Source organism: Arachis ipaensis, chromosome B10 (assembly GCF_059453495.1).
Source record: "Arachis ipaensis isolate K30076 ecotype BB chromosome B10, ASM5945349v1, whole genome shotgun sequence".
In the NCBI taxonomy this organism is placed as follows: domain Eukaryota; kingdom Viridiplantae; phylum Streptophyta; class Magnoliopsida; order Fabales; family Fabaceae; genus Arachis; species Arachis ipaensis.
Genome location: NC_142435.1, coordinates 123784249 through 123810916, shown reverse-complemented (window position 1 = coordinate 123810916; position 26668 = coordinate 123784249). Strand labels below are relative to the sequence as shown.

General features: G+C 36.7%; 2 protein-coding genes across 3 annotated transcripts; both read left to right on the top strand.

The window, feature by feature from the left end:
• The first annotated feature begins 20025 nt into the window (after positions 1 to 20025).
• On the top strand, positions 20026 to 20678 carry MAPR2 (membrane-associated progesterone binding protein 2). The gene has a single exon (XM_016326248.3). It carries the CDS (start codon positions 20231 to 20233, stop codon positions 20531 to 20533), a length of 303 nt encoding a protein of 100 aa, XP_016181734.1. The 5' UTR covers positions 20026 to 20230; the 3' UTR covers positions 20534 to 20678.
• Positions 20679 to 22023: 1345 nt separating this feature from the next.
• Positions 22024 to 25356, top strand: LOC107624501 (putative folate-biopterin transporter 2). Of its 2 annotated transcripts, none has more exons than XM_016326994.3 (6): positions 22024 to 22156; positions 22565 to 23070; positions 23320 to 23579; positions 23684 to 23779; positions 23864 to 24034; positions 24544 to 25356. In XM_016326994.3, exons 2-6 carry the CDS (start codon positions 22680 to 22682, stop codon positions 25147 to 25149), a joined length of 1524 nt encoding a protein of 507 aa, XP_016182480.2. In that variant the 5' UTR covers positions 22024 to 22156; positions 22565 to 22679; the 3' UTR covers positions 25150 to 25356. The 2 variants fall into 2 exon arrangements, with proteins under 2 accessions (XP_016182480.2, XP_088366203.1); XM_088510077.1 differs by lacking the exon at positions 22024 to 22156 and adding an exon at positions 22330 to 22374 and having other exon boundaries at positions 22416 to 23070.
• The last annotated feature ends 1312 nt before the right edge of the window (positions 25357 to 26668 follow it).

Sequence of the window (26668 nt, the reverse complement as noted above, 5' to 3'; positions counted from 1 at the left end):
GCAATATAAAAGACATTAAACAATATCAAAAATATTGAAGAAAGGCAAGTAATTAAGATGGGAATAATATATGGAGAAGATAGTTAAGGTTTCAGAGTTATCTATTTTCCGGATTAACTTTTCTTACTAACTAATTTAATTATGTAGGATTTAATTTATGGCAAACTGTATGTGACTAGACCCTAATTCCTTAGACCTTTCTAGTCTCCCCTAAAATTTATTAACTGCCAATTCCTTGGTCAATTAATTCCAATTAGAGGGTGATAATCAATTTCTAGTTTATATGCCACAAAAACTCTAATTATCCAAGAGGAAAAAGGATTATATGTCACGTATCTTATTAAATTTAGATAATTAAAATTTAGGAGAAATAGTTTTCAAACTGTTGTTCAGGTAAAGAGCTTTTCCAAGTTTTACAAGAACTCAAATAGAAAGAGGGTCATACTTCTGTTCCACCCAAATTCATAAAATAAAGAGCGAAAACAATTCTTAAATTATAAATCCACACATAAATTAAAATAGTACAAGCAATAAAATTAATCCATAGAAATAGACAGAGCTCCTAACCTTAACAGTGGAGGTTTAGTTGCTCATGGAAAAGAGAAAATAAGGATTCAGGTAAAATGTACAGTGTTACAATCTAATGGCATCAGATCCCTTTTTATAACTAATCCTAAAAAATTTAAAATCTAATATTTAAAATTAAACTTAAAATAATATCTTTTCCTAATTTAAGATTTGAATTTAAATTTGAATTAATTAACAGATCTTCAGTTGATGGGTGGGGACCACTTGTTCTGTCCATTCTGCAGCTTCTAATCTATGTTTTCGGGGCTGAAAATTGAGTTAAAACAGCCCAGAAATTGCCCCCAGCGTTTTTTTGCATTTTCTGCACATGGTGCATGTGACGCGTCCGCGTCGTCCACGCGTTCGCGTCATTTGTGCAGATTCCAGTCCACGCGATCGCGTCAGACACGCGATCGCGTCATTGCGATTTCCTCCATTCCGCGCGGTCACGTGAGCCATGCGTCCGCGTCGGTATTCGCTGGTCATCTCCTTGGCTTCTTCTCTTTCTCTGCAGAAACTCCATCAAATTCTGCCAAATGCTACCTAAAATAAACAGTATTGTACAAAACTCAAAATAGCATCCATAGTGGCTAAAATATAATTAATTCTTAATTAAATTCAACAATTTAGATGCAAATTCACTAGGAAAAGATAGGAAAGATGCTCACGCATCATTAGGACACCTGAACTGTTGGCGAAGTTGGTTGATGTGGTATCCAGCTCTGGGGGTTCGAACCGGAATACTCCCACTGTAGGCACGTTAGCCAGTTCTAGCTCCAGACCTGCTGGTGCATCTTTCTCCGTTCCTGTGTATGAACCTCCGGTCCAGCCTGTCGCGTACCATTCGTTCGCTATTGATCTCAACTATAGTGGAGGCGGGGAGGTTGGAGTAGGGGATTTTGTGCCGACCTCTTTACAGTGTGCTGCACCGGTTGGTCTTGGAGATGCATTGTTGAATGATCTAGACGATGATGATGTGGAGCCGGATATCATTGTTGATGACAACGGCGATGATATTGGAGCGAGTGAGCCTGCTGGGGCGGGACGTGGTTCTAGCTCTGGCACACAGCAGTACCCTCCGCACTTTTCCTCTTTGGACTTGGATTCCATGAGGCAGGAAAGGGGTTCCTGGGAGCCTGCTAGATTTGGTGCTAGAGATGCCGAAGGGTCTGCAGGTCTTACAGAGTTTCAGGTTGGTCAGCAATTTCAGGATAAAAATGAGGCCGTGTTAAGTGTGAAGACATACAGCATCCGACGCGGGGTACAGTACAAGGTGGTGGAGTCTGACTATCATCGGTATGTTGGGAAGTGTTCTGAGTTTGGGAATGGGTGCACATGGTTGATTCGTCTTAGTCTCCGGTAGCGCAAGGGCATTTGGGAGGTCAAACGGTACAATGGACCACATACGTGTCTGGCGACCTCCGTCTCCAAAACCACTAACATAAACTACTTTCGAAACCACTAACAAAACCACTAACAAAACCACTAACATAAACCACTAAGTAAACCACAAACAAAACCACTAAAATGAACCACATGCAAAATCACTAACATAACCAAAATGCAAAATCACTAACATAAACCACATGCAAAACCACTAACAAAACCACATCGAATACCACTAACATAAACCACCAACAAAACCGCAAACAAAACCACTAAAATAAACCACTAACAATACCGCTAACATAAACCACTAACATAAACTACCAACAAAACCACAAGCAAAACCACTCACATAAACCACATGCAAAACCACTAAAATATACCGCATAGAAAAATTTTTCTAAATACTAACCTCGTCGTTGATGACCCCGGCTATATGAGCAACTCCATCCAAACGATATAGTCTTTCCGGATCGTCCCCCATCGGCTTAGTATCCTGCTCGAGCCTTTGTCAGAGCGAATCTGGGTCGTTTTCTCTGGAATTCGGTGGGGTTTAAGAATGGAAAAGTGATTCGAATGAGGTGGGTTCGAACTCCTTTTATAGCTGAATCCAGTGTAATTCGAATCAACCCCATTCGAATTACTACTAGAGGCAAAAAGTGAGTAATTCGAATCAACCAGATTCGAACTACTTCGGGTTTCGTGCAAAAGTGTAATTCGAATCTACCTGATTCGAATTATTCAAAGTGTAATTCGAATTAGGTAGATTCGAATTAGTGAGTGTGTGCGTGTGTGTGTAATTCGAATCAAGGTGATTCGAATTACATGTATTTCAAGTTCGAATTGACCTAGTTCGAACTACATAAAAATGTGGTTTGGTTGATTCATGAACCAGTTTTCGATTTGGCTGATTTGTGTAATATTCTGCTCCCATTGGCTTAGTTATGTGATTTGCCCCAAAAATCATATAAAAAATTTACAAAGATTATACTTTCATCAGCTTTTTCAAATGCCTTGAACCTGATCTTAGAACTCCTTTAGTTACTTACACTGAAGAACTAAGTGCAAGAGAAAAAGCACACGTCATGAACTGATTTAGTCACACAAATTAATGAACTTAATTTATGAAAAATTACCAAATGTGACTTATATCTCGCTTTAAATCTTTTAAGTTCCACCTCAGGCCTCTTTCCCCTTTTCTTCAGAAAAGAGCTCTTCCAGCATTTCATGCTTACCCTCACCAAGCATAATAATCACGAAATAGTATTTTGGGAAGATAATAATCATGAAACACAAATTAAGGGTGTATATAGGTTGGGTGAAATCGGATTTGTTTTAATCTAGATTCAGCCTTAAATATACATTGAGTCTATTTTTTAGATCCTAATCTAGTCTTAAACCCAATGAAACCTAAATATTTTCGGACCATAATTATACCGAGTCCAAATTAAGTGAAAACTAGACCTTTAAAACTTTAACAATAATTTATAAAAAAATTATTTATAAAAAAACTTATTTATAATGCACTTACTTGTAAAAAAGAAATTTGTTATCATGAAGTTGATATCGATATTTGAACTTGAATTTGTCCATAAATTCTAATTTGATGCTTCTTTGATCTATTTTCTAATTCAACAAGTGTGATTAAAAATAAAACAATAAGTTTATAATTAATATAATATAATATTAGAATTAATTTAAAACATATATACCTTTTCTTAGTTCCCTTAGGGTGCACATGGGTCGGGTGAAGTCGGGTTCACCTTAATCCGGACCCGACCCTAAATAATGACCGGATCTATTTTTGAGACCCTTATCCGGTACTAAATCCGGTGAAATCACACCAAATTAACTTTTAAAATGTTAAAGTCTATGCCAAATCTTCGGACCGGATCGGGCCATGTACACCCGTAACATAAATTGTCTAAATAATCATGAAGAACTCTTATAAACTTCTCATTGTTTTTTATTTTTTTTATGTGAGGCTAATTTCACATTTTTCAAACTTGCAATATTAACAGTAATCATATGGTATTGAGATGAGAGTAGAGATGACAATATAAAAAAGTAGAGACGGCTTCTTATTTCTCATTCCACATCTTGAAATTTCTTTTCATCTCCCTTGTCATTTCCCATAACAGGAAAATATTCTTTCCCATCTCCATTTTTTACAAAGAAATATAGTCTTTCATAATTTTATGAGAATAATTTCTTTCTATAAAAACTATATTAATTATAGGATAAATCACATATTTAAATAAAATAGAGTTTAAAATGAGGGCAAATGACTTGGTTAAACTAAGTACATTTGAAAATGTCCTGAATGTCCCAAACGAAAATTTGCAACGTCAAAGTCCCAATGTTAATTTCTATATAAATCGAATTGAGTGAATTCAATTTAGCCAAACACGAAGTAAATCGAATTTAAATTATTCGAATTAAGTGAGAGAAGAATTTAAATGCAAATCGAATCAACTCAATTCGAATTACGTTCGTGGTAGGAAAACGAATAAATCAAAATTACTGAATTCGATTTCAGAAACCATATAAATCGAATTAACTTAATTCGATTTAGCCAACGGAATCAAAACCAATGTAAATTGAAACCACTTGTTTTGATTTAAGGATTTTGTAAATCGAACTGACTTGTTCGATTTACATACAATTGAAACGAGTATAATTCGAATCAAATTAATTCGATTTACATGCTTCTTCGCTATTTAAACAAATCGAAGTCACTTGATTCGAACCCAAAAACTCATACCCCACTCCCAACCCCACCACCCAGTTTCGAGATTCTCTGAAAGCAACCCGGTTTGGACCGACTCTGCATGCGTGGAGGACGACCTGAATCGTCTGTATCGACTTGATGGAGTCGCACATATTGCTGGAGTTGTCCACCTCGAGGTTAGCGTTTTTTTAATATTTAATTTTTTTAAAAATAAATTAGTCATTAGTTAGATTTGTTAGTGTGGGATTTTTAAAATAAATCCAGAAACAGATATTTGAATTTAGTTCATGTCAGTCTTAGTGAGCCATTAACTATAGAATATGGTTAGGTGTAAAGTAATGAACAGGGTTAACTGCTGTTTTTTATGTTTGTTGATAAAAAGAACATGTTTTTATCTCATATTAGTAACTGTTTTGTTAATACAAAAAATTGGATCGTGAGTAATGTAGTGGTTAACGTTTCTATCTATAAAGGATTGGTTGGGATTCATTGAGAGGTTTTTTTGTGACGAATGTGAGAAGTTATGTTCTATTGTTATGTAGCCCCATCGATGCATCAGCAGCATGAGACGGCAGTACGGTATGAGGTTGGATGATAGGATCGTTCCTTACTTGCAGATGGCTGGTCTGTACCATTTTGCAAGATTGAATGAGAGTTGGTTTCGGTTGGACGAGCCGTTGGTCAGCGCCTTCGTAGAGAGATGGCGCCCTGAGACGCATATGTTCCACATGCCGTTTGGGGAGTGCACCATAACCCTACAGGATGTAGCGTACCATCTTGGTCTCCCAATCGACGGTCAGTGTGTTTGCGGCTGCCTGACAGACTTTCCACGATTTATAGAGAGCGGGCGACCACCATGGGTGTGGTTTGAGGAGCTGCTTGGGGTGTTGCCTCCTGCAAATTACATCGACAAGTTCACAGTGAAGTGCACATGGTTTGAGATGTTTAGTGATCTTCCATAGGGGGCAGATGATGAGACGGTTAAGAGATACGCCTGTGCGTACATCATGATGCTCCTATCGACACAGCTGTTTGGAAATAAGTCAGGTACCCAGCCGCCTCCACAGCTATATGAGAGTAATTATTGTAAAAAATCATTCTGATTTATGAAGTGTTTTAAAATATGTAAACGATTTGTGAGACTACAGTAATTAGATTTTGGTTAAAAATAAAAATCTAGTTTTAAGTAATTAAATGATATGCTCAGTTTTCAAATTTTGTAAAAAGTAGATGTCGAAACTTGTAAAATAATACATTTTTATATATATATATATATAATTAATTATTAAAATAATTATTGATATAAAATATATATTAAAATATAAAATATATATTAAAAATAAATTAAACATCAAAATTTTTTTTTGAAACTTACCTGTACAAAAATACACAAGTCCAAAGGAAGACTTATCTACTTTGACAGTTTATTTATCTCTTAGAAAATGAATTTGGATCTAAATGGTTGAGCTCATTTATTATGTTTCATGTCTTTTCATAGGTCTATTTTTTTTTTTATAAAAACAAGTTTAATATGTCATTATTTATTTATTTATATAAAACATAATAAAATTTAGGACAATGTACTGAAATAAATAAATTGAGTAAATTCTTTACTTATTATATACATGATTTGAAAACTGGTTACGTGCATGTGCAAATTGATTATTATGTAATCCGTGGGAGCCAACTACGGTTTTAAGTTTATACATAAACCGTGGCTACCTGGCACAGTTTAAGTTTGAAGAAGATGGATCATAAACCGTGGCAAGCTACCACGGTTTACTAAGGGAGACAAATATACATAAAACCTTGTAAGCAGCAACAGTTTATGAAGGACTTTCAATAGGCATAAACCTTTGTTAGTTATGAGGAGAGAAACTCTATATATATGTGAGTGACATTCAAGCTGCTCAAGAGATCATTGTTACCATGGCAAGTGAGGAAGAGAGTTTTCTTGTCTTAGTACATTGCTCTGGCAAAATCCAAAGAAACAAAAAATATGGTGTGAATTTCACTGACAGAGAACCAATGAGTGTATTCATAGTTTATGCTTTGAGTAATATAAGATTATGTGACAAACGAATAATATTAAATTAATTAATTTTTTTGCAATATAATTTAAAAAATTAATAAATGTCAAATCAAGTACTCTATATAATTAAATATCAAATTCAATAGTCTACATAATTAATAGTTTAGATAGTTTAGGAAATTAATATACTAATGTTTTTAAACGAACTTTCTTGCGTCTTATATATATATATATATGCCAATTAAATAAATTGGCCAATATTCAAAACAAATAATATTGTAGTAGACAAAATTAATAATTTAATTTAGTTTCAAAGTAAATATTTATGTACTCAAGTATCAAATATAATACTCTACATAATCAATATTTTAGAAAATAGTACTATGTCTTTAATTTACTTATCTAATCTATATTTTCAGTAATTCTTCTGTCTTTTTAATTTATTCTAAACCTTTTACGTATAAAAATAGTACTATGTCTCTTTTTTTATCAATTTAATGTAAAAAAATATTTTTTTTATGTTATCAATTTGATGTAGAAAGAAAATGATTTTTTTATTTGATATATATTTTTATTTTTTGATATGTCTTTACCTATTAACATTGAATGGAAAAAGTCGCATAAATATTTTGTTAACTTATTTTTTCTTTTTAAATTGCTTTGTAATAATTTTTTTTATTTTCTAAAATATTGATTATGTAGAGTATTATATTTGATACTTGAGTACATAAATATTTACTTTGAAACTAAATTAAATTATTAATTTTGTCTACTACAATATTATTTGTTTTGAATATTGGTCAATTTATTTAATTGGCATATATATAAGACGCAAGAAAGTTCGTTTAAAAACATTAGTATATTAATTTTCTAAACTATCTAAACTATTAATTATGTAGACTATTGAATTTGATATTTAATTATATAGAGTATTTGATTTGACATTTATTAATTTTTAAATTATATTGCAAAAAAATTAATTAATTTAATATTATTCGTTTGTCACATAATTTTATATTACTCAAAGCATAAACTATGAATACACTCAATGGTTCTCTGTCAGTGAAATTCACACCATATTTTTTGCTTCTTTGAATTTTCCCAGAGCAATGTACTAAGACAAGAAAACTCTCTTCCTCACTTGTCATGGTAACAATGATCTCTTGAACAGCTTGAATGTCACTCACATATATATAGAGTTTCTCTCCTCATAAACCGTTGCACCTAACAAAGGTTTATGCCTATTGAAAGTCTTTTATAAACTGTTGCTGCTTACAAGGTGATCCATACCGATATACTCGGCTTCCAGAAGCTTTGACGAGCTTATCCACAAACAGAAAAGATCGAATCTGAAACCCTACGACACTAACCGATAATATCTGAATCTTTCAAAAACTAACCGAGATATAAGGAACAACAGAAAATATCCATAACAGCCCTACTATCAAGGACAGTATAACGACGAAACCACTAAGCTCTCTCGACTATATAAAGTCACCCCCTAACCCCACTAGGGGATAGAAAACTCCCTCTATGATCTCTTCTCATCTAAACACTTAAGCACAAAACACTTCAGCTCACTTAATGCTCTTACCTTATTCTCTTTTAAAGTATTCCTCGTTATCTTGTGATATTACTGACTTGGGCGTCGAAGTCCCTTTTGCAGGTTCCACGCCGACCACGCCCCGTTCCCAGAGAAGACGTTTCGAGTTATAGGAGGACCATCGAGCCCAACCATAAACGAGTTATACGTCGGAGCGCAGGAGTAATACTTTTGAGTGGAACATTTGGCGCCCACCGTGGGGCCCGATTATAGACAATTAACCCCACATCACTCCTCTGTTTTTTTCTTGCTTTCTTCTTTTGTTTTGCAGAGTTCTTATACCCTATATGGCGGACAACGGGGTCAATCAGCACACACAGGAAGAACTATTAGCCATGATAGCCGAGCTTCAGGCTGAGATCAGGAAAGTGCCGGAGCAATCCTCTAAAAATATTGCTGACAATGGCTCAAGCAAGAAAGGAACTGATCTGGCAAGCATAGCGCCACCCAAGGAAAAGCTCACGCTCAACAACCCTTTCTCACAGGAGGTTATGAGCATTCAGATGCCGGAAAACTTCATGCTCCCAATCGGACTAAAGCCTTACGAAGGAATCGGAGACCCCCGGGTGCACATAAAAAAGTTTCAATCCATGATGTTTTTTAATGGTGCTTCTGACCCGGTGCTTTGCCGTTCTTTCCCTACTTATTTAGATGGTGCAGCTTTACTTTGGTTCTCTAAGATTCCCGCAGGTTCAATCTCCAGCTTCGAGGACCTGGCAAGATCTTTCATTGACTATTTTGCAGCCTCCCGGATATATTTCCACGGATCTGACTATCTCAGCACCATCAAGCAAGGACAACACGAGATTCTGAAGGACTACATGACAAGATTCGCCAAGACAACGGTAGAGATACCTGACCTTGACCCAAACATGCACCTCCACGCACTTAAAAGCGGTCTCAGACCAGGAAAATTCCAGGAGACAATCGTCGTAACCAAACCTAAGACTCTGGAGGAGTTTCGCGAAAAAGCGGCCGGACAAATGGAAATTGAAGAGCTCAGGGAAGCCCGGAAGACAGACAAACCTCAAACGCACCGAGAGGACGAAAGGCACAACAGAACCCCCAATCAGAAAGATAGCAGAAAATCTTTTAAACTAACACCCAAGTACGACACTTACACTCAATTCAACACGAAGACTGAGGACATTATCAAGGAAATACTGAGTGCAAAAATAATCAAACCACCCAGCCGAGCAGGAGCATACCAAGACCAGAGATACGTCGACAGGTCAAAGCATTGCGCGTTCCACCAAAAATTCGGCCACACAACCGATGAATGCGTCATCGCTAAGGATCTCCTTGAACGGCTAGCCTGACAAGGACACCTCGACAAATACATCGGTAGCAGAATGAAGTCAGCTCGGCAAAATATCAATGATCCGTAAACCGAGCAAAAGTCAGCCGAAAAAGCCAAACCTCCACCACCAACCAGAGGAGTCATAAACTGCATCTCCGGAGGATTTGCAGGAGGAGGACACACAAACTCGGCCAGAAAACGTAACTACAGAACCATGCTAATGGTGCAGGCAACAAAGGAAATGACCACACCCCGACCACCTACACCTCGCATTACCTTCGAACAATCCGACTATCAAGCACCTACACCAAATCTAGACGACCCAGTGGTTATATCGATCCAGGCAGGAGATCTCCTTGTCAAGAAAGTATTGCTCGACCCAGGCAGCAGTGCCGACGTGCTTTTCTATTCTACATTCCAGAAAATGAAAATCAGCACAAATATGTTACAACCATACATGGGGGAACTGGTCGGCTTTTCAGGAGCACGAGTCTCTATCTTAGGAAGCGTCTGGCTAAAAATAACTTTAGGAGAACACCCGCTTTGCCATACACGAGATGTGCAGTTCCTAGTAGTAGAATGCCCAAGCCCATACAATATGATCTTGGGCAGGCCATCTTTAAATTCTTTTTGTGCTATAGTTTCAACCGTCCACCTTTGTGTGAAATTTCAGGTATCCAACAATACAACAGCAACAATACATTATGATCAAACACAAGCCCGCAGGTGCTACAATGAGAGTCTAAAGAACGAACCAACGACCAACTACAAGAATAACAGATCAGAAGAACCTCATCACGTGGTTAACATCTCACCAATGGCCGAGTTAGATCCTCGGGAAGATCCACAAAACAGACCTTCACCAACTGACGACCTCGAACAGGTACATTTGGACAATAATCATAGCCATATAACTTATATCAGTCACTCACTCCATGCAGGCACCAAGGAACAAATCATCAGCATACTTCGAAAAAATGCTGACCTCTTCGCATGGACCCCAGCAGATATGCCTGGCATCGATCCCAACCTAATATGCCACAAACTACAAATTGACCAAAAGATCCGGCCTATAGCTCAAAAGAAGAGAAACATGAGCAATGAAAAGAGATCGGCCTGTCAAGAGGAAACACAGAAGCTACTCGCAGCATGGTTCATATGGGAGCTCAGGTTCACAACATGGCTCTCAAACGTGGTAATGGTAAGAAAACCCTCAGGTAAGTGGCGCATATGTGTTGATTTTACAAATCTGAATAAAGCATGTCCAAAGGCTGCATACCCCCTCCCTTGCATTGATAAGTTAGTAGATAATGCATCAGCATATAGCACCCTAAGTTTCTTAGATGCATACTCTGGATACAATCAAATACTAATGCACCATAAAGACCAGGATAAAACAGTATTTATAACTGAACTGGGAAATTATTGTTATAAGGTTATGCCTTTCGGCCTTAAGAATGCAGGTGCCACATATCAACGACTAATGGACAAGGTGTTCAAAGACCAAATTGGAAGAAATTTAGAAGTTTACGTTGACGATATGGTTGTAAAAACAGAAAAGCAACAGCACCACGGAAATGACTTGGAAGAAATATTCGAACAAGTCAGAAAAAATAATATGCGACTCAACCCGGAAAAATGCGCGTTCGGAGTAACCGGAGGAAAGTTCCTTGGGTTCTTACTCACATGCAGAGGCATCGAATCCAACCCAGAAAAGTGCAAAGCAATAATACAAATGCGAAGTCCCCAAACAATAAAGGAAGTCCAGCAGTTAAATGGCCGACTAGCCACATTGTCCAGATTCATCCCTTCAATTTCAACACAATCTCAACACTTTTACAACATACTCAGAAAACAAACAAGGTTCAACTGGAACAACGAGTGTGAAATAGCTTTCCAGAAGCTAAAAACAACTCTATCATCTCCTCCAGTCCTTCAAAAGCCCAATCCAGGTAAGCCCTTATTAATATATCTATCTGTTACTACTAACGCCATAAGCTCGACATTAATGACAGAAGTAAACGAAAAGCAAGAGTCAGTGTATTTCGTGAGCAAAACACTACAAGATGCCGAACTAAGATACTCAACAATGGAAAAGCTAGCGTATGCATTGGTAACCTCAGCAAGAAGGCTAAGGCACTATTTTCAAAGCAACAAAATCATAGTCAAAATAAATCAACCTCTACGTCAAGTCCTAACAAGACCAGAGGTATCCGGTAGACTAGTCAAGTGGTCTATCGAACTCTCCGAGTTCGACATTGACTACGAACCAAGAACAGCCATGAAAGCACAAATTTTAGCCGACTTTGTGGCCGAGCTATCAGAACAGCCGAAGCAACAACACACATGGGAGCTATATGTCGACGGCGCATCCAACAACGAAGGCTCTGGAGCAGGGGTATTACTCACCAACAAGGAAGACTTGCAACTCGAGCAATCTATCAGATTCACATTCCAGACAAGCAATAATCAAGCCGAGTACGAAGCACTGCTCGCCGGACTAAGACTGGCACAATCCCTTAACATCACCCACCTACAAGTATACTGCGACTCATAGCTTGTAGTGCAACAGGTAACATGCCACTTTCAGGTAAAGGATCAGCTACTAGAAAAATACCATAGATCGGTAAAGGAACTCCTCACAAACTTTTATTTTATACAAATCACACACATAGCTCAGAAACATAACACCCGGGCAGATGCACTCTCAAAATTAGCAACAACCAGGAAGTTTATAACTGATTCTGTTATATCTCAACTAACACTCACCAATCCAAGCTTTAGTAGCAAATTAATATTTTCAGTGGCCGAGGAAGAAGACTGGAGGGCGCCATACAAACAATACATACAATCAGGAAGGATCCCTACAACATTAGATACCAAAACATTCAGAAGACGTGCAACTAGGGCTGGCAATGGGTAGGGTAGGGTAGGGTTTGGACCCTACCCTAACCCTATCCGCGGGTTGAAAATTCTATTAAAACTCTACCCTACCCTACCCGCAGGTTGAGAATCTCTCAACCCTAACCCTACCCACACCCTAAAGTTCTAAACCCTACCCTACCCGCAGAAATATCAAATTTCATACATATTAATAACATAAAAAAATAACAAACTAATGCTCTAAATTACTAAATTAACTAACTAGTTTAGTGGTTGTTCACTTATTGTAAGTCATTACATAAGAGAGGTTGTGGGTTTAACTCTCACTTCCTTCACTATATACCTAATTTTTATAAAATATGTGTTATATTTGAGGTGCGGGTAGGGTAGGGTAGGGTACACCCTAAACCCGTACCCTACCCTACTCGCAAGCATACCCGGACCATACCCTACCCTACCCGAACGGGTTGGACCGGGTTGGGTACCCGCGGGTAGGGTATGAATTGCCAGCCCTACGTGCAGCTCCCTTCACTATGATTGGAAACGAGCTATACAAAAGGGGATTCTCCCAACCTCTTTTAAGATGTATCAACAAAGAAGAGGCCGAAGATGCTATGAACGAAGCCCACGAAGGGGTATGTGGCAACCACATAGGAGGACTAAGCCTAGCATCCAAAATAGCAAGAGCAGGATTCTATTGGCCATCCATGAAGAGAGATTGCATCAACAAAGTCAAGAAATGTGATAGCTGCCAGAAGCACAGCTCGGCCATCCACAATCCGGCAGAGCAATTACACACATCGAAGGTAAGCTGGCCTTTCCAAAAATGGGGGCTAGATATCCTCGGCCCATTCCCAAAAGCACAAGGACAGGTAAAATACTTACTTGTAGCAATAGATTACTTCTCCAAATGGATAGAGGCAACTCCATTAGCAAAAATAGGAGCTGATAAAGTAAGATCTTTCATTTGGAAACAAATCATTTTCCGCTTTGGTATACCACATCATATTATTACTGACAATGGTCGGCAATTTACCGACCAAAATTTAGCTTCTTTTTTAAATGAATTCCAGATAAAACACCATTTCTCGTCAGTAGAACATCCACAGACCAATGGGCTCGCAGATGCCGCTAACAAAGTCATTCTAAACTCTCTTAAGAAGAAACTCGGCAATGCAAAAGGAGAGTGGGCCGAGTTAATACCAGAAGTACTATGGGGTTATAACACGACAATTCAATCTACAACACAAGAAACACCATTTAGATTGGTATATGGAGCAGACGCCATGATCCCAGTTGAGGTCTCAATAACGTCAGCACGAAGAAACCAAACATCAACCAAACAAAACGACAACATCAGACGTACAGAACTCGACACCATCGACGAAGATAGAGAGAAAGCCCGAATAAAGCAGCTGGCAATGCAACAAATAATTAGAAAAAAAAATATAACAAGAAAGTACAACCAAGATCGTTCAACGAACAAGACCTCGTCCTTCGAAAAACAGAGGAAGCAAGAAGACAACATGCACACGGCAAACTAACAGCTTCTTGGGAAGGACCATACCGAGTTATCAAAGTACTCGGTAAAGGAGCATACAAACTACAGACACTAGAAAGCGAAGAAGTCCCAGGAATCTGGAACATTTCCTCTTTAAAGTCTTACCTATCTTAGAAATGATAGGGACATGAGGAGATACTTTTTTTCCTACCCCCAGGATTTTTTCCCATATAGGGTTTTGTCTGGAGGAGGTTTTAATGAGGTCCCTCACACCCCTATCAAACAAACATGTACAAACTATTCATGTGAATAACAAAACAATACTATCAAATCCATTCATTTCAAAAAAAAAAAAAAACTAAAACAAAGTACAAACATAGTCCACCAAACCATCAAAAAGTCAACCACAATTCCAAAAGAAAGCAAAAAGCTTTACAAACAAAACAAACTAAAGCTTCACAGACTTCTTCAGTCTACTTTCCCAACAGAAGCACTCCCGTCCCCCTTATCGGACAAAGCTTCATCATCAATCAATTGACCATTACTAACAATCTTCGTAACATCTAACTTACTAATATCAAATGAGGGAGATAACACTCCTATCTGAGCTACAGCACGGTCAAACCCAAGGGTTAAAGGTTGATAAAACCTCATCCTGTAGCTCGGGAATCCGAGCATTTGCCTTTTCAGCCTCCTCAACTTTTGACTCAAGCGCTCACCTCACTTTCTGAAGCTCAGACTCTGCATTCTCCACCTTCTCCTTCAACCCCCTCACTTAAGTCTTAAATTTCTCAGCCCGAGCCTCCCTCTCTTCTAAAGACTCTTTCAGCTTCTTAATTGCAGCAACCTGATCACCCTCCAAAATAGCATCCAACTCCGAAGTACAACCAATAGAAAGAAGCCTAGCCCCAATCACCTAGGAAAAAGGAATCATCACAAACCAAGCATCTACAATAGCAAGAAAGGCAAAGAATACTAAGAAAATATACTTGTAAATATCGAGCAACCCCAACCTTTCCCGCATCATGAATTATTTTCACATCAGAATTCACCTGAGCAACCTCGTCAGCCACAGCCATAAACGGATACCCAGGGGACCACAGAGAATTACGCGGCCCTTCCTTATAACCATGGAGAACCACCTAACTCTCGTAAGCAGCACTTATCTCCTCAGAAGTAAAAATGGCAGAGCTATCCCTCATGGCAGTAAGATCAATAACCTTTGGTGAACCATCACCTCTCTTCCTCTTAAAACTCCCATCAAGCTTCCCCACACCTCCCTCACCTTCCTTAACCACGTTGGTAGAGGACCCCTCCTTTTCTTTCTTTTTGTTCTTCGAAACAAAAGCCTTCAAATTCGCCGTAGTAAGTGTGGATGTCTTCTCACCTACATAACAAACACAGAAACCATATAAGATAAAAAGCACCAAACCTCAGCAAAAACCATAAAACCTACAAGTTACATATATACTCCTCCAACGCCTCCTTATCCCCCTCAAGCTCCAGAAGAGTAGACGTAGAAAGTAAGGACGAAGACGACATTGCAGACATCAAGAAATTTAACAGCAATTCTTCACTAGAAACCCTATTTTCGCAATCTAAAACTTGATTGGGCTCGGGAAACCAAAAGACTGAAAATCTCTCCTCAAGCAACGTATCCAAGAAGAAGGGATAAAAACCTTCAACAATTTGAACTTTTACAAACATTTCTTTAAAATCTTTAAAAGATTGTTTGTATAAAGAAAAAATCCCACGACCCGAATGTCCACTCAAATTCACCCACCCACCCCTACGAACACCCTTAGCTTGAAACAAAGAGAAAAATACACCAAGCGAAGGATAACATTCCAAATAATCCATCAGACTTTCAAAAGCTCTAACAAACGCCCAAGAATTTGGGTGCAATTATGTCGGAGCACAGTTTAACTGGTGTAAAACCCCGCACTCAAAGTCAGTAAAAGGAAAACGTACACCAAGTTCAGTCAGCAAACACGTATACATATAGAAGTAACTCCAGTCAGACCTTTTTTCACAAACCCTATCATTTTCACTACAGGACAGAAACCTAACCTCAAGATCATGACCACGCCTTACCCAGTTAGCCTCATTCAGTTGTTTCACAAGCTCATCATTACAAAACACGGATACACGTCCCCTAACATCATTATCAACCCAGCTATAAACGTCACCCTCATCAATAGCAACAATACCTTTTTTCCCCATTTTTTACAAAGAAAAGAAAGCAAACAGACAAAAACAATTTTCTAACCTTTTTTAGACATGACGCATCCCAACAGCAAAGTGATGAACTTCAATGCAAACACAGCAACCAGTCAAAGAGACAACCACAACTCCCAAGACACCCACTATCCCACGTTTCATAAAACCACCAACAAAGGAAGCGGGAACGAAAAAACATACTGCGCATCACAAACAATAGGCCAACAACAAAAAAAAACAAGTTGAACTTGGGGGCTCCATTACGGTCAACAAAGCTTCAAAAAGCCGAAAACACAAAAAGCTCAACCCGTTTTTTTCACAGGCCAAGCTTGGGGGCTGTGATCCATACCGATATACTCGGCTTCTAGAAGCTTTGACCGAGCTTATCCACAAATAGAAAAGATCGAATCTGAAATCCTACGAAACTAACCGATAATATCTGAATCTTTCAAAAACTAACCGAGATATAAGGAACAACAGAAAATATCCATAACAGCCCTACTATCAAGGACAGTATAACGGCGAAACCACTAAGCTCTCTCGACTATATAAAGTCACCCCCTAACCCTACTAGGGGATAGAAAACTCCCTCTCTGATCTCTTCTCATCTAAACGCTTAAGCACAAAACACTTCAGCTCACCTAATGCTCTTACCTTATTCTCTTTTAAAGTATTCCTCGTTATCTTGTGATATTACTGACTTGGGCGTTGGAGTCCCTTTTGCAGGTTCTACGCCGATCACGCCCCGTTCCCAGAGAAGACGTTTCGAGTTATAGGAGGACCATCGAGCCCAACCATAACCGAGTTATACGTCGGAGCACAGGAGTCATACTCTTGAGTGGAACACAAGGTTTTATGTATATTTTTCTCCCTTAGTAAACCGTGGTAGCTTGCCACGGTTTATGATCCATCTTCTTCAAACGTAAACCGTGCTAGATAACCACGGTTTATGTATAAACTTAAAATCGTGGTTGGCTCCCATGGATTACATAATAATCAATTTGCACATGCACGTAACCAATTTCCAAATCATGTATATAGATAAAGGATTCACTCAATTTATTTATTTCAGTACATTGCCCTAAAATTTATATAAAGAAATGAACGAAAATTAGTAGTTGTTTATACGTGGACCCCTAGACATAAGCTTAGTCCACCTTTCACTGACAGGCAAGAAAATATATGGTATTGGACTGCATGAGCTCGGCCCAATAATGTTAAATCCGGTCTATGTGGTTTCACTCATGCAGATTGGACCGATCTAGATACCAGTCTCCAAAATTTGTATCCAACCCGATTTGAAAAACATGCTAAATGCAGCTGAGGTTTTGGTTCAATGGCAGCATCACCTGTCTCGCTGGGAGCTGCACCCAGGTTCGAATTCTCATTGAGGAATATAAAATCCATGTTAGTAATAGTAGTATATGTGAGTGGGTGTGCTGTGACACTTAGGATTGGGAGTTGTTCAATCCACTTGACAAAAAAAAAAAAACTTCCTACCGTGTAAGAGAATAACAATTTATGGTTTTCACTTTTCATAACTCATCTTTAAGGTTGTGTTTAATTTTTAGAACAGAATAAAATAGAATAAGATATTAAAAACAAAATATAAAAGATGATACAAAATTTTGTGTTTTTATATTTTATTTAATGATAAATTAGAACAAATTATAAAAATATAATTTATTCTATTTTTTTTCATTTAAAAAATTTAAAACGAAAAATATAATTATAAAAAATTAATAAAAATAATTAAAAAAATGTAAAATAAGTTGTATTGCTTGTTAGTATCTCCGTGTCATTTTTATTAGGATGGACACAAAATACACTAATTTAGTGTCTTTGGACATAATGTCTCTGTCTATATCTCATCTGTCAAACACGATTGTGTCCTGTATCTCTGTCTTAATATTCTGTCTCTGTAAACAAACGCAATCCAAGAAATGTCTAAGTCTTGTGTTGCCACTATATAAATACTCCAACACTCAAGTATTTTTTTCAAATCCAATCTCGTTTTAAACCTATATAAATTCTTGTTGACTTAGGTATTGAAGTCCCATGTAGGTACTTCTTAGGGGTGTGCATGGCCCGACCCGGCTCGAAGACCCGGCCCGACCCCGAAGACTTTATGGGCTATTTTGGTGTGATTTTACCGGGTCTAGGGTCGGATAAGGGTCTCAAAAATAGACCCGATCATTATTTCGGGTCGGGTCCGGGCCATGGCTCGGGTCACCCGAAGTCGGCCCGGTCATCATACACAATTAATATTTTGTGTTATTAGTGATGGATGATGGCTATTCTTATGTGGAATTTAAGTATTGTAAACCTTAATATTTTGTGTTATTAGTTATTATAAGACTATAAGTTAATATTTTATGTTTAAAATGCATAAGATTTTAGACTAATGCATAATATTGTGTTATTTATATTGATTTAAATATTTGGTGTTATTAGACAATATTAGTATTGATTATGGTTATGCTTTAATTTTAGAGAATAGTTGGTTCTTGTTATATTTTTCTAAGTGAATTTTACCATGTCAAATAATGGTTAGAGTCTTGAAAATTTGGATATTTTCACATGCTAGCTTAGAAGAAGGTATCAAGGTAATATAATGTTAACGGCCCGGTTTTCACCCGGTTTTTACCCGGTATAATCGTGGCCCGAAAGTGTATAGATTTCAACGGGTCTAGGGTCGGGTTCGGATCTAATAAATAAGTCCGATATATATTTCGGGTCGGGTCTGTGTCACATCAAACCCGGTTTCATCCGGCCCATACACACCCCTAGTACTTCTTACTATTGTCAAGGCAAAGATGTCGGATAAACTATCATTCCAGCGAACAAGTCGAAATTCTCACCCAAAAATGTTTGGACTTTACATCTAAACCCAAATCCACCTAAGTTTTAGGTAATACCTCGGAACAATTATTATTATTGTTGTTGTTATGTTACTTATTATTATTATTATTATTATTATTATTATTATTATTATTATTATTTAAACCGTATATGTTATTATTATATTTTTTGTTATTATTATTTGTTGTGGTTATTATTTATTTATTTATCTTCTTCTTCAACACGCCGCTGTGTCCCTTTTCGCGTCCCGTTCCGCCAGATCGCCATGGCACGTTGCTGCTTCTCCTTTCGTCATGGTAGTACCTCGCCGCATTTTCTGTTAGTCGCTGCTTCTTCTTCAACACGACGTTGCATTTTTTCCGTGTTCCCTCTACCATGGCAGCACCTCGTCACTGCGTCGGCTTCCGCATAGCAAAGAAGACCCTTCGGTTATGGCGAAGAAGAAGAAGGAAAACGTCACTGAAATTCTATGCCATTATTGGAGTTCTTTTTGAACGGCCACATCAACTTTTTTTGTTCACTATGACGTTATTTTTTTTATGGTTGGGTATTTTGTCAAATTTTAAAATTTTTTGAGTTATTTTATCAATAACAAAAAGTAAATACTATTTTATTAGTACTAGAATTTTTTAAATACCGATTTGATATTTATTTTTTTATAAATTTATCATGTTAATATTTAACTAAAACTATTTGGTATGTTGTGATGTGACTTAACATGGTATATTGACAAAAGAAGTGATGGTAGGACAATTTAATTAAAAACTTTCTAAAGCTAATTTGAAGAACAACAATTTTCTCGAAACAAATTTTACCATTTATTCATATTAAAATAATTTCAAATGATAAAATTATTTTTTTAATAAAATAAAATAAAGAATATATACCTATTTCCTAAGAAAGTTATTCCCATTTCTGTTGGTGCTGAAAGCCTGCACCAATTGGGGAGTCGGTGGTTGGACTGTGGTGGTCGATGTGACTTTTGAGATAATGAAATATTAAAAAATAAATAAGTAAATAAGGAGTTGAAAGTGGCGAGAAAACACAGGAACTATTTTGTTTCACTAATATTCCGTAATCCACTTGCAAGTTGGTGGTGCTGATCGTTTCACCTTCTCTCACAATCAACGCTGCACAAGAAATCAATGGAGCTCACACCGCAGCAGCTAAGCCAATACAACGGCACAGACCCATCCAAGCCCATATACGTCGCCATAAAGGGCCGAGTCTTCGACGTCACCGCCGGAAAGTCCTTCTACGGCCCCGGCGGCCCCTACGCCATGTTCGCCGGAAAAGATGCCAGCAGGGCACTCGCCAAGATGAGCAAGAACGACGAAGACGTCTCCCCTTCCCTCGACGGCCTCTCCGAGAAGGAGATCGGCGTCCTCACCGATTGGGAGAACAAGTTTCAGGCTAAGTATCCCGTCGTTGGCCGTGTTCTTAACTAATTTCATCGCTATTTTGTTGTCGTTGTTGTTGTGTTTGAAACCCTAATTATGCCGTTTATAATGTTTGTGTTGTTGAGTGCGCTTTGACATGAAAAATCTCCGCTATAATAATAACAATAAAAGCCCTTTCTCTGTGTGTATTGCATATTTGCATGATGTATCTAATGTTAGGTTTTGCAGTTTTTCTTGCTCCTCTGTGGTTTTTGATTCTTTGATTGCAAAATTGGTAGTTTGATTATGGTTTGTTGAATCCATTTGTGCCTTTAATTTTGTCAATTGATTATGTTTCAATGGCTGGTGAAGTATGTAAATTCTGGAAGTGAAAACTGAAATATTGCTAAGATTGGCGTCATTAATTTGATTGCTGTTCGAAAGGGGAAAGTATTAATTATATCGAATGAGAGAGATTAAGACAATCTAATGATCTAGCTTCCGTCCCTTTACTTGTTCTTCAAAAACACATACCAATCTGCCTCTGAAAAACTCGAGTCAGATTCAAATTCAGTACCATTTTGATAAAAATTTAAGTGTGATGTTTACACTTTAGAACGTTTCTGAGACCATTTTGCGGTATAGAAAACAGTGATCCAAAACGCTTCACGATTGAGGGTACAAGTTAATTGCTCTGCGATCTGCACAATCATTTTTAAGGTAGAGTCTAAATAAGACATATTGGAGAATAAATAGAAAATATCATCCTCCTAGATGATAAGATCATGTTAACAATCTTCACATGATATATCGAGCTAAAGCTCAATGTGTTAGAAGATCAGATCATCACCTAGATCATTCAATAATTTGTGGTATATGATGGCAAAGATGACCAAACTTTACAGCACTGACACTTCGGCTAGCAGCAATAACTATTAACTAGTGCCATTGATTCATGCAAACAGATTTGTTACTCTTTTGCCACGCTTAGGAGTTTGTATTGGGTTCTACTCAACACTATGCAAGTAATATTTTAACATTGGTACCCTTATAGCTTGCAATATCAGCTTCAGCTTTAAATATATGAATGCATCTGTCAACGGCTAAACTTATATAAAAATGAGAGAACTAATTGCAGAAGAAAATCATTCATTTATACTTGTTCAAAAGAACAAATATTTATTTACTAAGAAGAGAAAATTTAAGCATTAGCTTCGCGTGGTTAATTAAGCGCAATAAACACCTCAGTTGAATATCAATTTGAAATGCTTATGCAAACTCACATGTATTGTTCATTACTCATGTTCATCTCTAAATTGCATTGCTTAGAACCTTAGCGTCCTTCAATTTGAAATAAGCATAATCCTAAAAACAAAGCTGTCCTTTTACATTAAAAAATAATAAAAGCATCATCTGTGCACATGTTGAAGCTTTGGATTTGCATGACCGTTAATATCCACGTGTGCATTCGTAAATAGAGAAAAGTAGTTGGTGAGTTAGTGTTATATGACAGGCGTGTACTTTATCGTTGCTTTAATTTTCGCAAACCTCGTTTCGGACACAGTTGCCACCTTCAGCAACAAGATCTTCCTTTCAGACCTTTCTACCTTTTCTACTTATTTCACGTTATTTAATATTTGCGCTACGAAACTTCTTAAGAAGTCTCTAAAATTTCTCCTCCTGCTCATAAATGTAAGAGTAAGAAAAACAAATACTCTAATAACAAGAAAAATAGGCTCTCTTTATTTATTTATTTTTCTAGGAAACATCAAAGCACCCTTTTGTTAACTTACTGGGTCGAAATTTAGTTTAATGTGAGAACAAAAAGAATGCCAAATTCAGATCAGTTTTATAATAATTTTATATATAAAACATAATTTATAATTTATTTTTCACCTAATAGCTTTGCGGCTATAAGGCTTAAGTTGCAGCTGGAGTGATAATAGATTAGATTCTATCCAGATTCATATGGTCTGAGTCAAAATGATGCAACTTAGTGATGAAACTCAGTTGCATTCATAGTAATTTTGATTTCTCTATTTTGTTGTTTTTGTTCTTTTCCTTATTCTCATTCTAGATCCTCCACTGCCATACCACCAGGTCCAGGTCAACGCTTCTATATACATAGTGATTGGACATTGAAATCAGAAAAGAAAATAGTGGATGAATCTGGTCTTGTAACATATTAGCCTTTATCATCAAGAGAGTTATAGTTATGCAACAAGAAGAGGAAAATCTGAAGGATCCCTGTGGTGAAGAAAAAGAAGGAGAAGAAGAAGAAGATGAAGAAAGGAAGAAGGGTAGTGTCTGGTGTGGTTGTATCTGCATCCCTGTGCATTGGTTTAAGATGCTATCAAGGGAAATGCATTGGAGCTTTGTGTTTGGTGTGATAATAGTTTATGGAGTGAGTCAAGGACTTGGTGGAGGCCTTTCTGGTGTTGGAACAAAGTATTACATGAAAGATGTTCAGAAAGTGCAGCCATCACAAGCACAGGTTTATGCAGGAATCACTTCCATTCCTTGGATTGTTAAGCCTTTGTGGGGTCTTCTTACAGATGTTCTTCCCATTCTCGGATATCGCAGGCGACCTTATTTCATTTTTGCTGGTATGTTTTTTATTAATAGTTAATACATTCTGTATTTTTGTTCAATTCAAATACATTACTTATTGATGAACTTTGTTCCACAGTTTTGAATCTCTCCAGTTTTCTTGGATCTCAGTCAGTTTATAAGTTTCTTATTGATGAAATACTAGAGACAAAGATAAGACAGAAAAATCATGATGCTTGAAGTGGATTCAAATATATCATAGTGCAGATTTCTAAATGATTTTCTTTTGTTTTTCATTGTGACAGGTTTCATAGGAGTGATTAGCATGGTTCTATTATCTTTGCATGAAAACCTGCACATTATGTTGGCCATTTTGGCATTAACTGCTAGTAGTACTGGTGTGGCTATAGCTGATGTTACCATTGATGCTTGTGTGGCACAGAACAGTATCACCCATCCTTCACTGGCCGCCGACATGCAAAGTTTATGCGCCTTCAGTAGTTCTGTAGGAGCATTATTAGGATTCTCCATTGGTGGTATCTTTGTTCATCTCATAGGCCCTATGGTTAGCCTCTTGAAACTTAAAAAGTTTTCATTAATCTTGAGAAGGTTTTCTGGTTTTCAATGCACTTCATTGGTTATATACTAATGAAAAACCGTTTTTCTCAGGGGGTGTTTGGTTTGATGACAATCCCTTCTGGACTTTTAATTTTGCTTGGGTTTATGCTTGATGAGCCTTATATGCCTAACTTTGCCTACAAACAGGTATAATAATTAGCTTGTGTCGTTCATTTATTTTCAATTCAATGATATCCTAGCTAATACAACTATCTATATAATTGTGTGTAGGTGAACCAAAAGTTTGTTGATGCTAGCAAGTCTATGTGGACAACACTGAAGAAGGATGATGTATGGAAGCCTTGTTTATACATGTATTTATCATATGCTTTGAGTCTGAATATCTTTGAAGGATTGTTCTATTGGTATACAGATCCAAAAGCTGGGCCATCTTTCTCTCAGGTAATTTGGTTAGGAATATTAATGATCGAGTAAACTACCATTTTTATCTACAAATATTAAAAATGTTGACAAATCTACCTACGAAAAAACAAAATTGACTTTGTACCTGTGAAGATGTGCTTTGATTGACAAAATTACCTAAATCCTAAAAAAATCAACTTTGGAGATTGTAATGGTGGTGGTAAAGAGAAGGAGGTGGCAATGGAAGCAGTGGTCGTAGTTGGGGATGAGAAAGAATTTGGGTGGTGGTAATAAAGGGTTGGGAGTGGGGTATGTTAAGTTAAGAAGGATAATTTAAGAGTTTCGGATAACTTTTTAGGTTTTAGATAATGTTGTTGGCCGAAATCCATTTTTCATAGGTACAAAGTCAATTTTATTTTTTTTATGGGTAAATTTGCCAGCCTTCTAAACATTGGTGGGTGAAAATAATGGTTTATATGAAATTATACCATATTTAGAAGGTGATGCATATTCTCAATTGCCTTTGAGGCCCTTCTTTCTTTGTGCAGGAGACAGTTGGTTTCATATTCTCAATTGGTTCAGTTGGGGCCCTTTTAGGTGCATTACTATATCAGTATGCATTAAAGGATTATGCATTCAGAGACCTCCTCTTCTGGACTCAGCTAATATATGCATTATCAGGCATGGTAGATTTGGTTATGGTGTTGAGATTGAACCTCAAGTTTGGTATACCAGATTACTTGTTTGTAATGATAGTTGATAGTGTTGCTCAAATGACTACTAGACTCAAATGGATGCCCATGCTTGTACTCAGTGCAAAGCTTTGCCCTTCAGGTATTGAAGGCACATTCTTTGCATTATTAATGTCCATTGATAACTTTGGAGTGCTATCTTCTTCATGGGGTGGAGGACTTTTGCTTCACTTGTTTAAGATTACAAGAACAAAGTTTGATAATCTTTGGTTAGCTATTTTGCTGAGGAACATCTTAAGGATCACACCACTTTGCTTGCTTTTTTTGGTGCCTAAAGCTGATCCTAACTCTTCCATTCTTGCAACAAGTGAAAGCTTGGATTCAGAAGTGGTTATTGAAACTTCTGAAATGGAGAATAATATTGAATTGGTTTCACTTGTGAACAATGTTGATGCCATGTAGCAAAGCAATAATAAATTTAAGAAACATTCTTTCAGATTCTCAATCTCCATTACACACAAATGATCAAGCCAATGTTGTAGCAATATTTTTAGAGAAGTGACAAGAAATTGAGAATCCTTCAATTGAATGTTGTACTTTTCTTTAATTTCTTTTAATTAATGTATCTTTTAATTTTTTCTATTCAATAACTAATGCATTTACATAAAATTGTTGTTTCTAACTTAAGACTTGTTTGAGTGAGTTTTTTTTTTTTTTTTAATTTAAATTATTGAAAAAAAATTAATATTTAAATATTTTATGAGTCTAACATCAACAAAAATCAGTTAGAGATAGTATTACTTCAAATCTTATTTTTTAACTTGATTTGACTTGGTTCATAAAAAAAACTTAGATACGTAGTATTATTCTAAAATTATAAACTGCGCTTATCATTTTTAAACAAACTATACTTTTTTTTTCTTAAGTTTAAAAATAAAAAAATAGACAACAAATTTTGGTATTAAAAAAACTTTTTTAAATATTGAAGTATCCATAAAATATCACGGATTCTATACTCCCATATAAATGTGGGAATAAGATACTTCATCACAAAAAATATTAGATAATTATTTTGGCAGAAGTGTTACACATATAAGTCATTTTGATTTATAAGTCATACAAGTTAGGTCAAACCCAACAAAAAGGACGCTCACTCATACGAGCGTGTTAACACGCGCGCTACTCAACAGTTTCCATAACGTCCACCATTATGAAAGACGTTTCTTCTTCTTCCTCGATCAAAATCACAACCGTCGTTTTTTCTTTGCGTTCCTCCTTCTTCTCCCCCTCCTCTTCCTTCTTCTTCTCCTTCTTCTTTGCGTTTCTCCTCCTTTTTCTTCGCGTGTTTCATATTCATCGTCGTTTTTTTATTACTGTTATTGTTGCTGCATTTTTTCCTCCTTCTCTTTCTATTTATTTTGCAACATTATGTATTTTTTCTTCTTTATTTGACTTTTTCCTCCCAAGAAGAATTATGAGAATATGAAATAAGAAGATGAAGAAGAAGAAGCAGCAAAAGATGATGAGGAGGATTAGGAAGAATTTTGAATTATGCAGAACTTATTAGCATACATACACCGAAAATTCTTAAACAATACACCCAAATATCTTCGTGTTACACCAAAATTTGCTGCAAATATAGAAAAATATTTCCTTTAATGCTGCATTTTTTTTCAATTTTTTCTTATTTCTTTCTTTCTTTCAGTTGAATAAATATAAGTTTATCCTCTTCCAAGTAATTTCGTGCCATTATATGTTTCTTCTTCTTTATTTGATTTTTTTATTTTTTATTCTTGTTAAAAGAGTAAAAAAAGAAGAAACTTGAGAAGATAAAATAAGAAAAAAAAAAAGATGATGATGATGATGATGATAAAAAAGAAGAAGAAGCAGTAGAAGATGAGGAGGAGGGAGAAGAAGAGTTTTAAATTATGCAGAATTTATCAACACACATACACCGAAAATTCTTAAAGAACACTCAAAT

Coding starts and splice junctions, on each gene's coding strand:
- MAPR2 (XM_016326248.3), top strand. CDS start 20,231: ATGGAGCTCACACCGCAGCAGCTAAGCCAATACAACGGCACAGACCCA.
- LOC107624501 (XM_016326994.3), top strand. CDS start 22,680: ATGCAACAAGAAGAGGAAAATCTGAAGGATCCCTGTGGTGAAGAAAAA. Junction 23,071..23,319: donor ACCTTATTTCATTTTTGCTG/GTATGTTTTTTA, acceptor TCATTGTGACAG/GTTTCATAGGAGTGATTAGC. Junction 24,035..24,543: donor CTGGGCCATCTTTCTCTCAG/GTAATTTGGTTA, acceptor TTCTTTGTGCAG/GAGACAGTTGGTTTCATATT.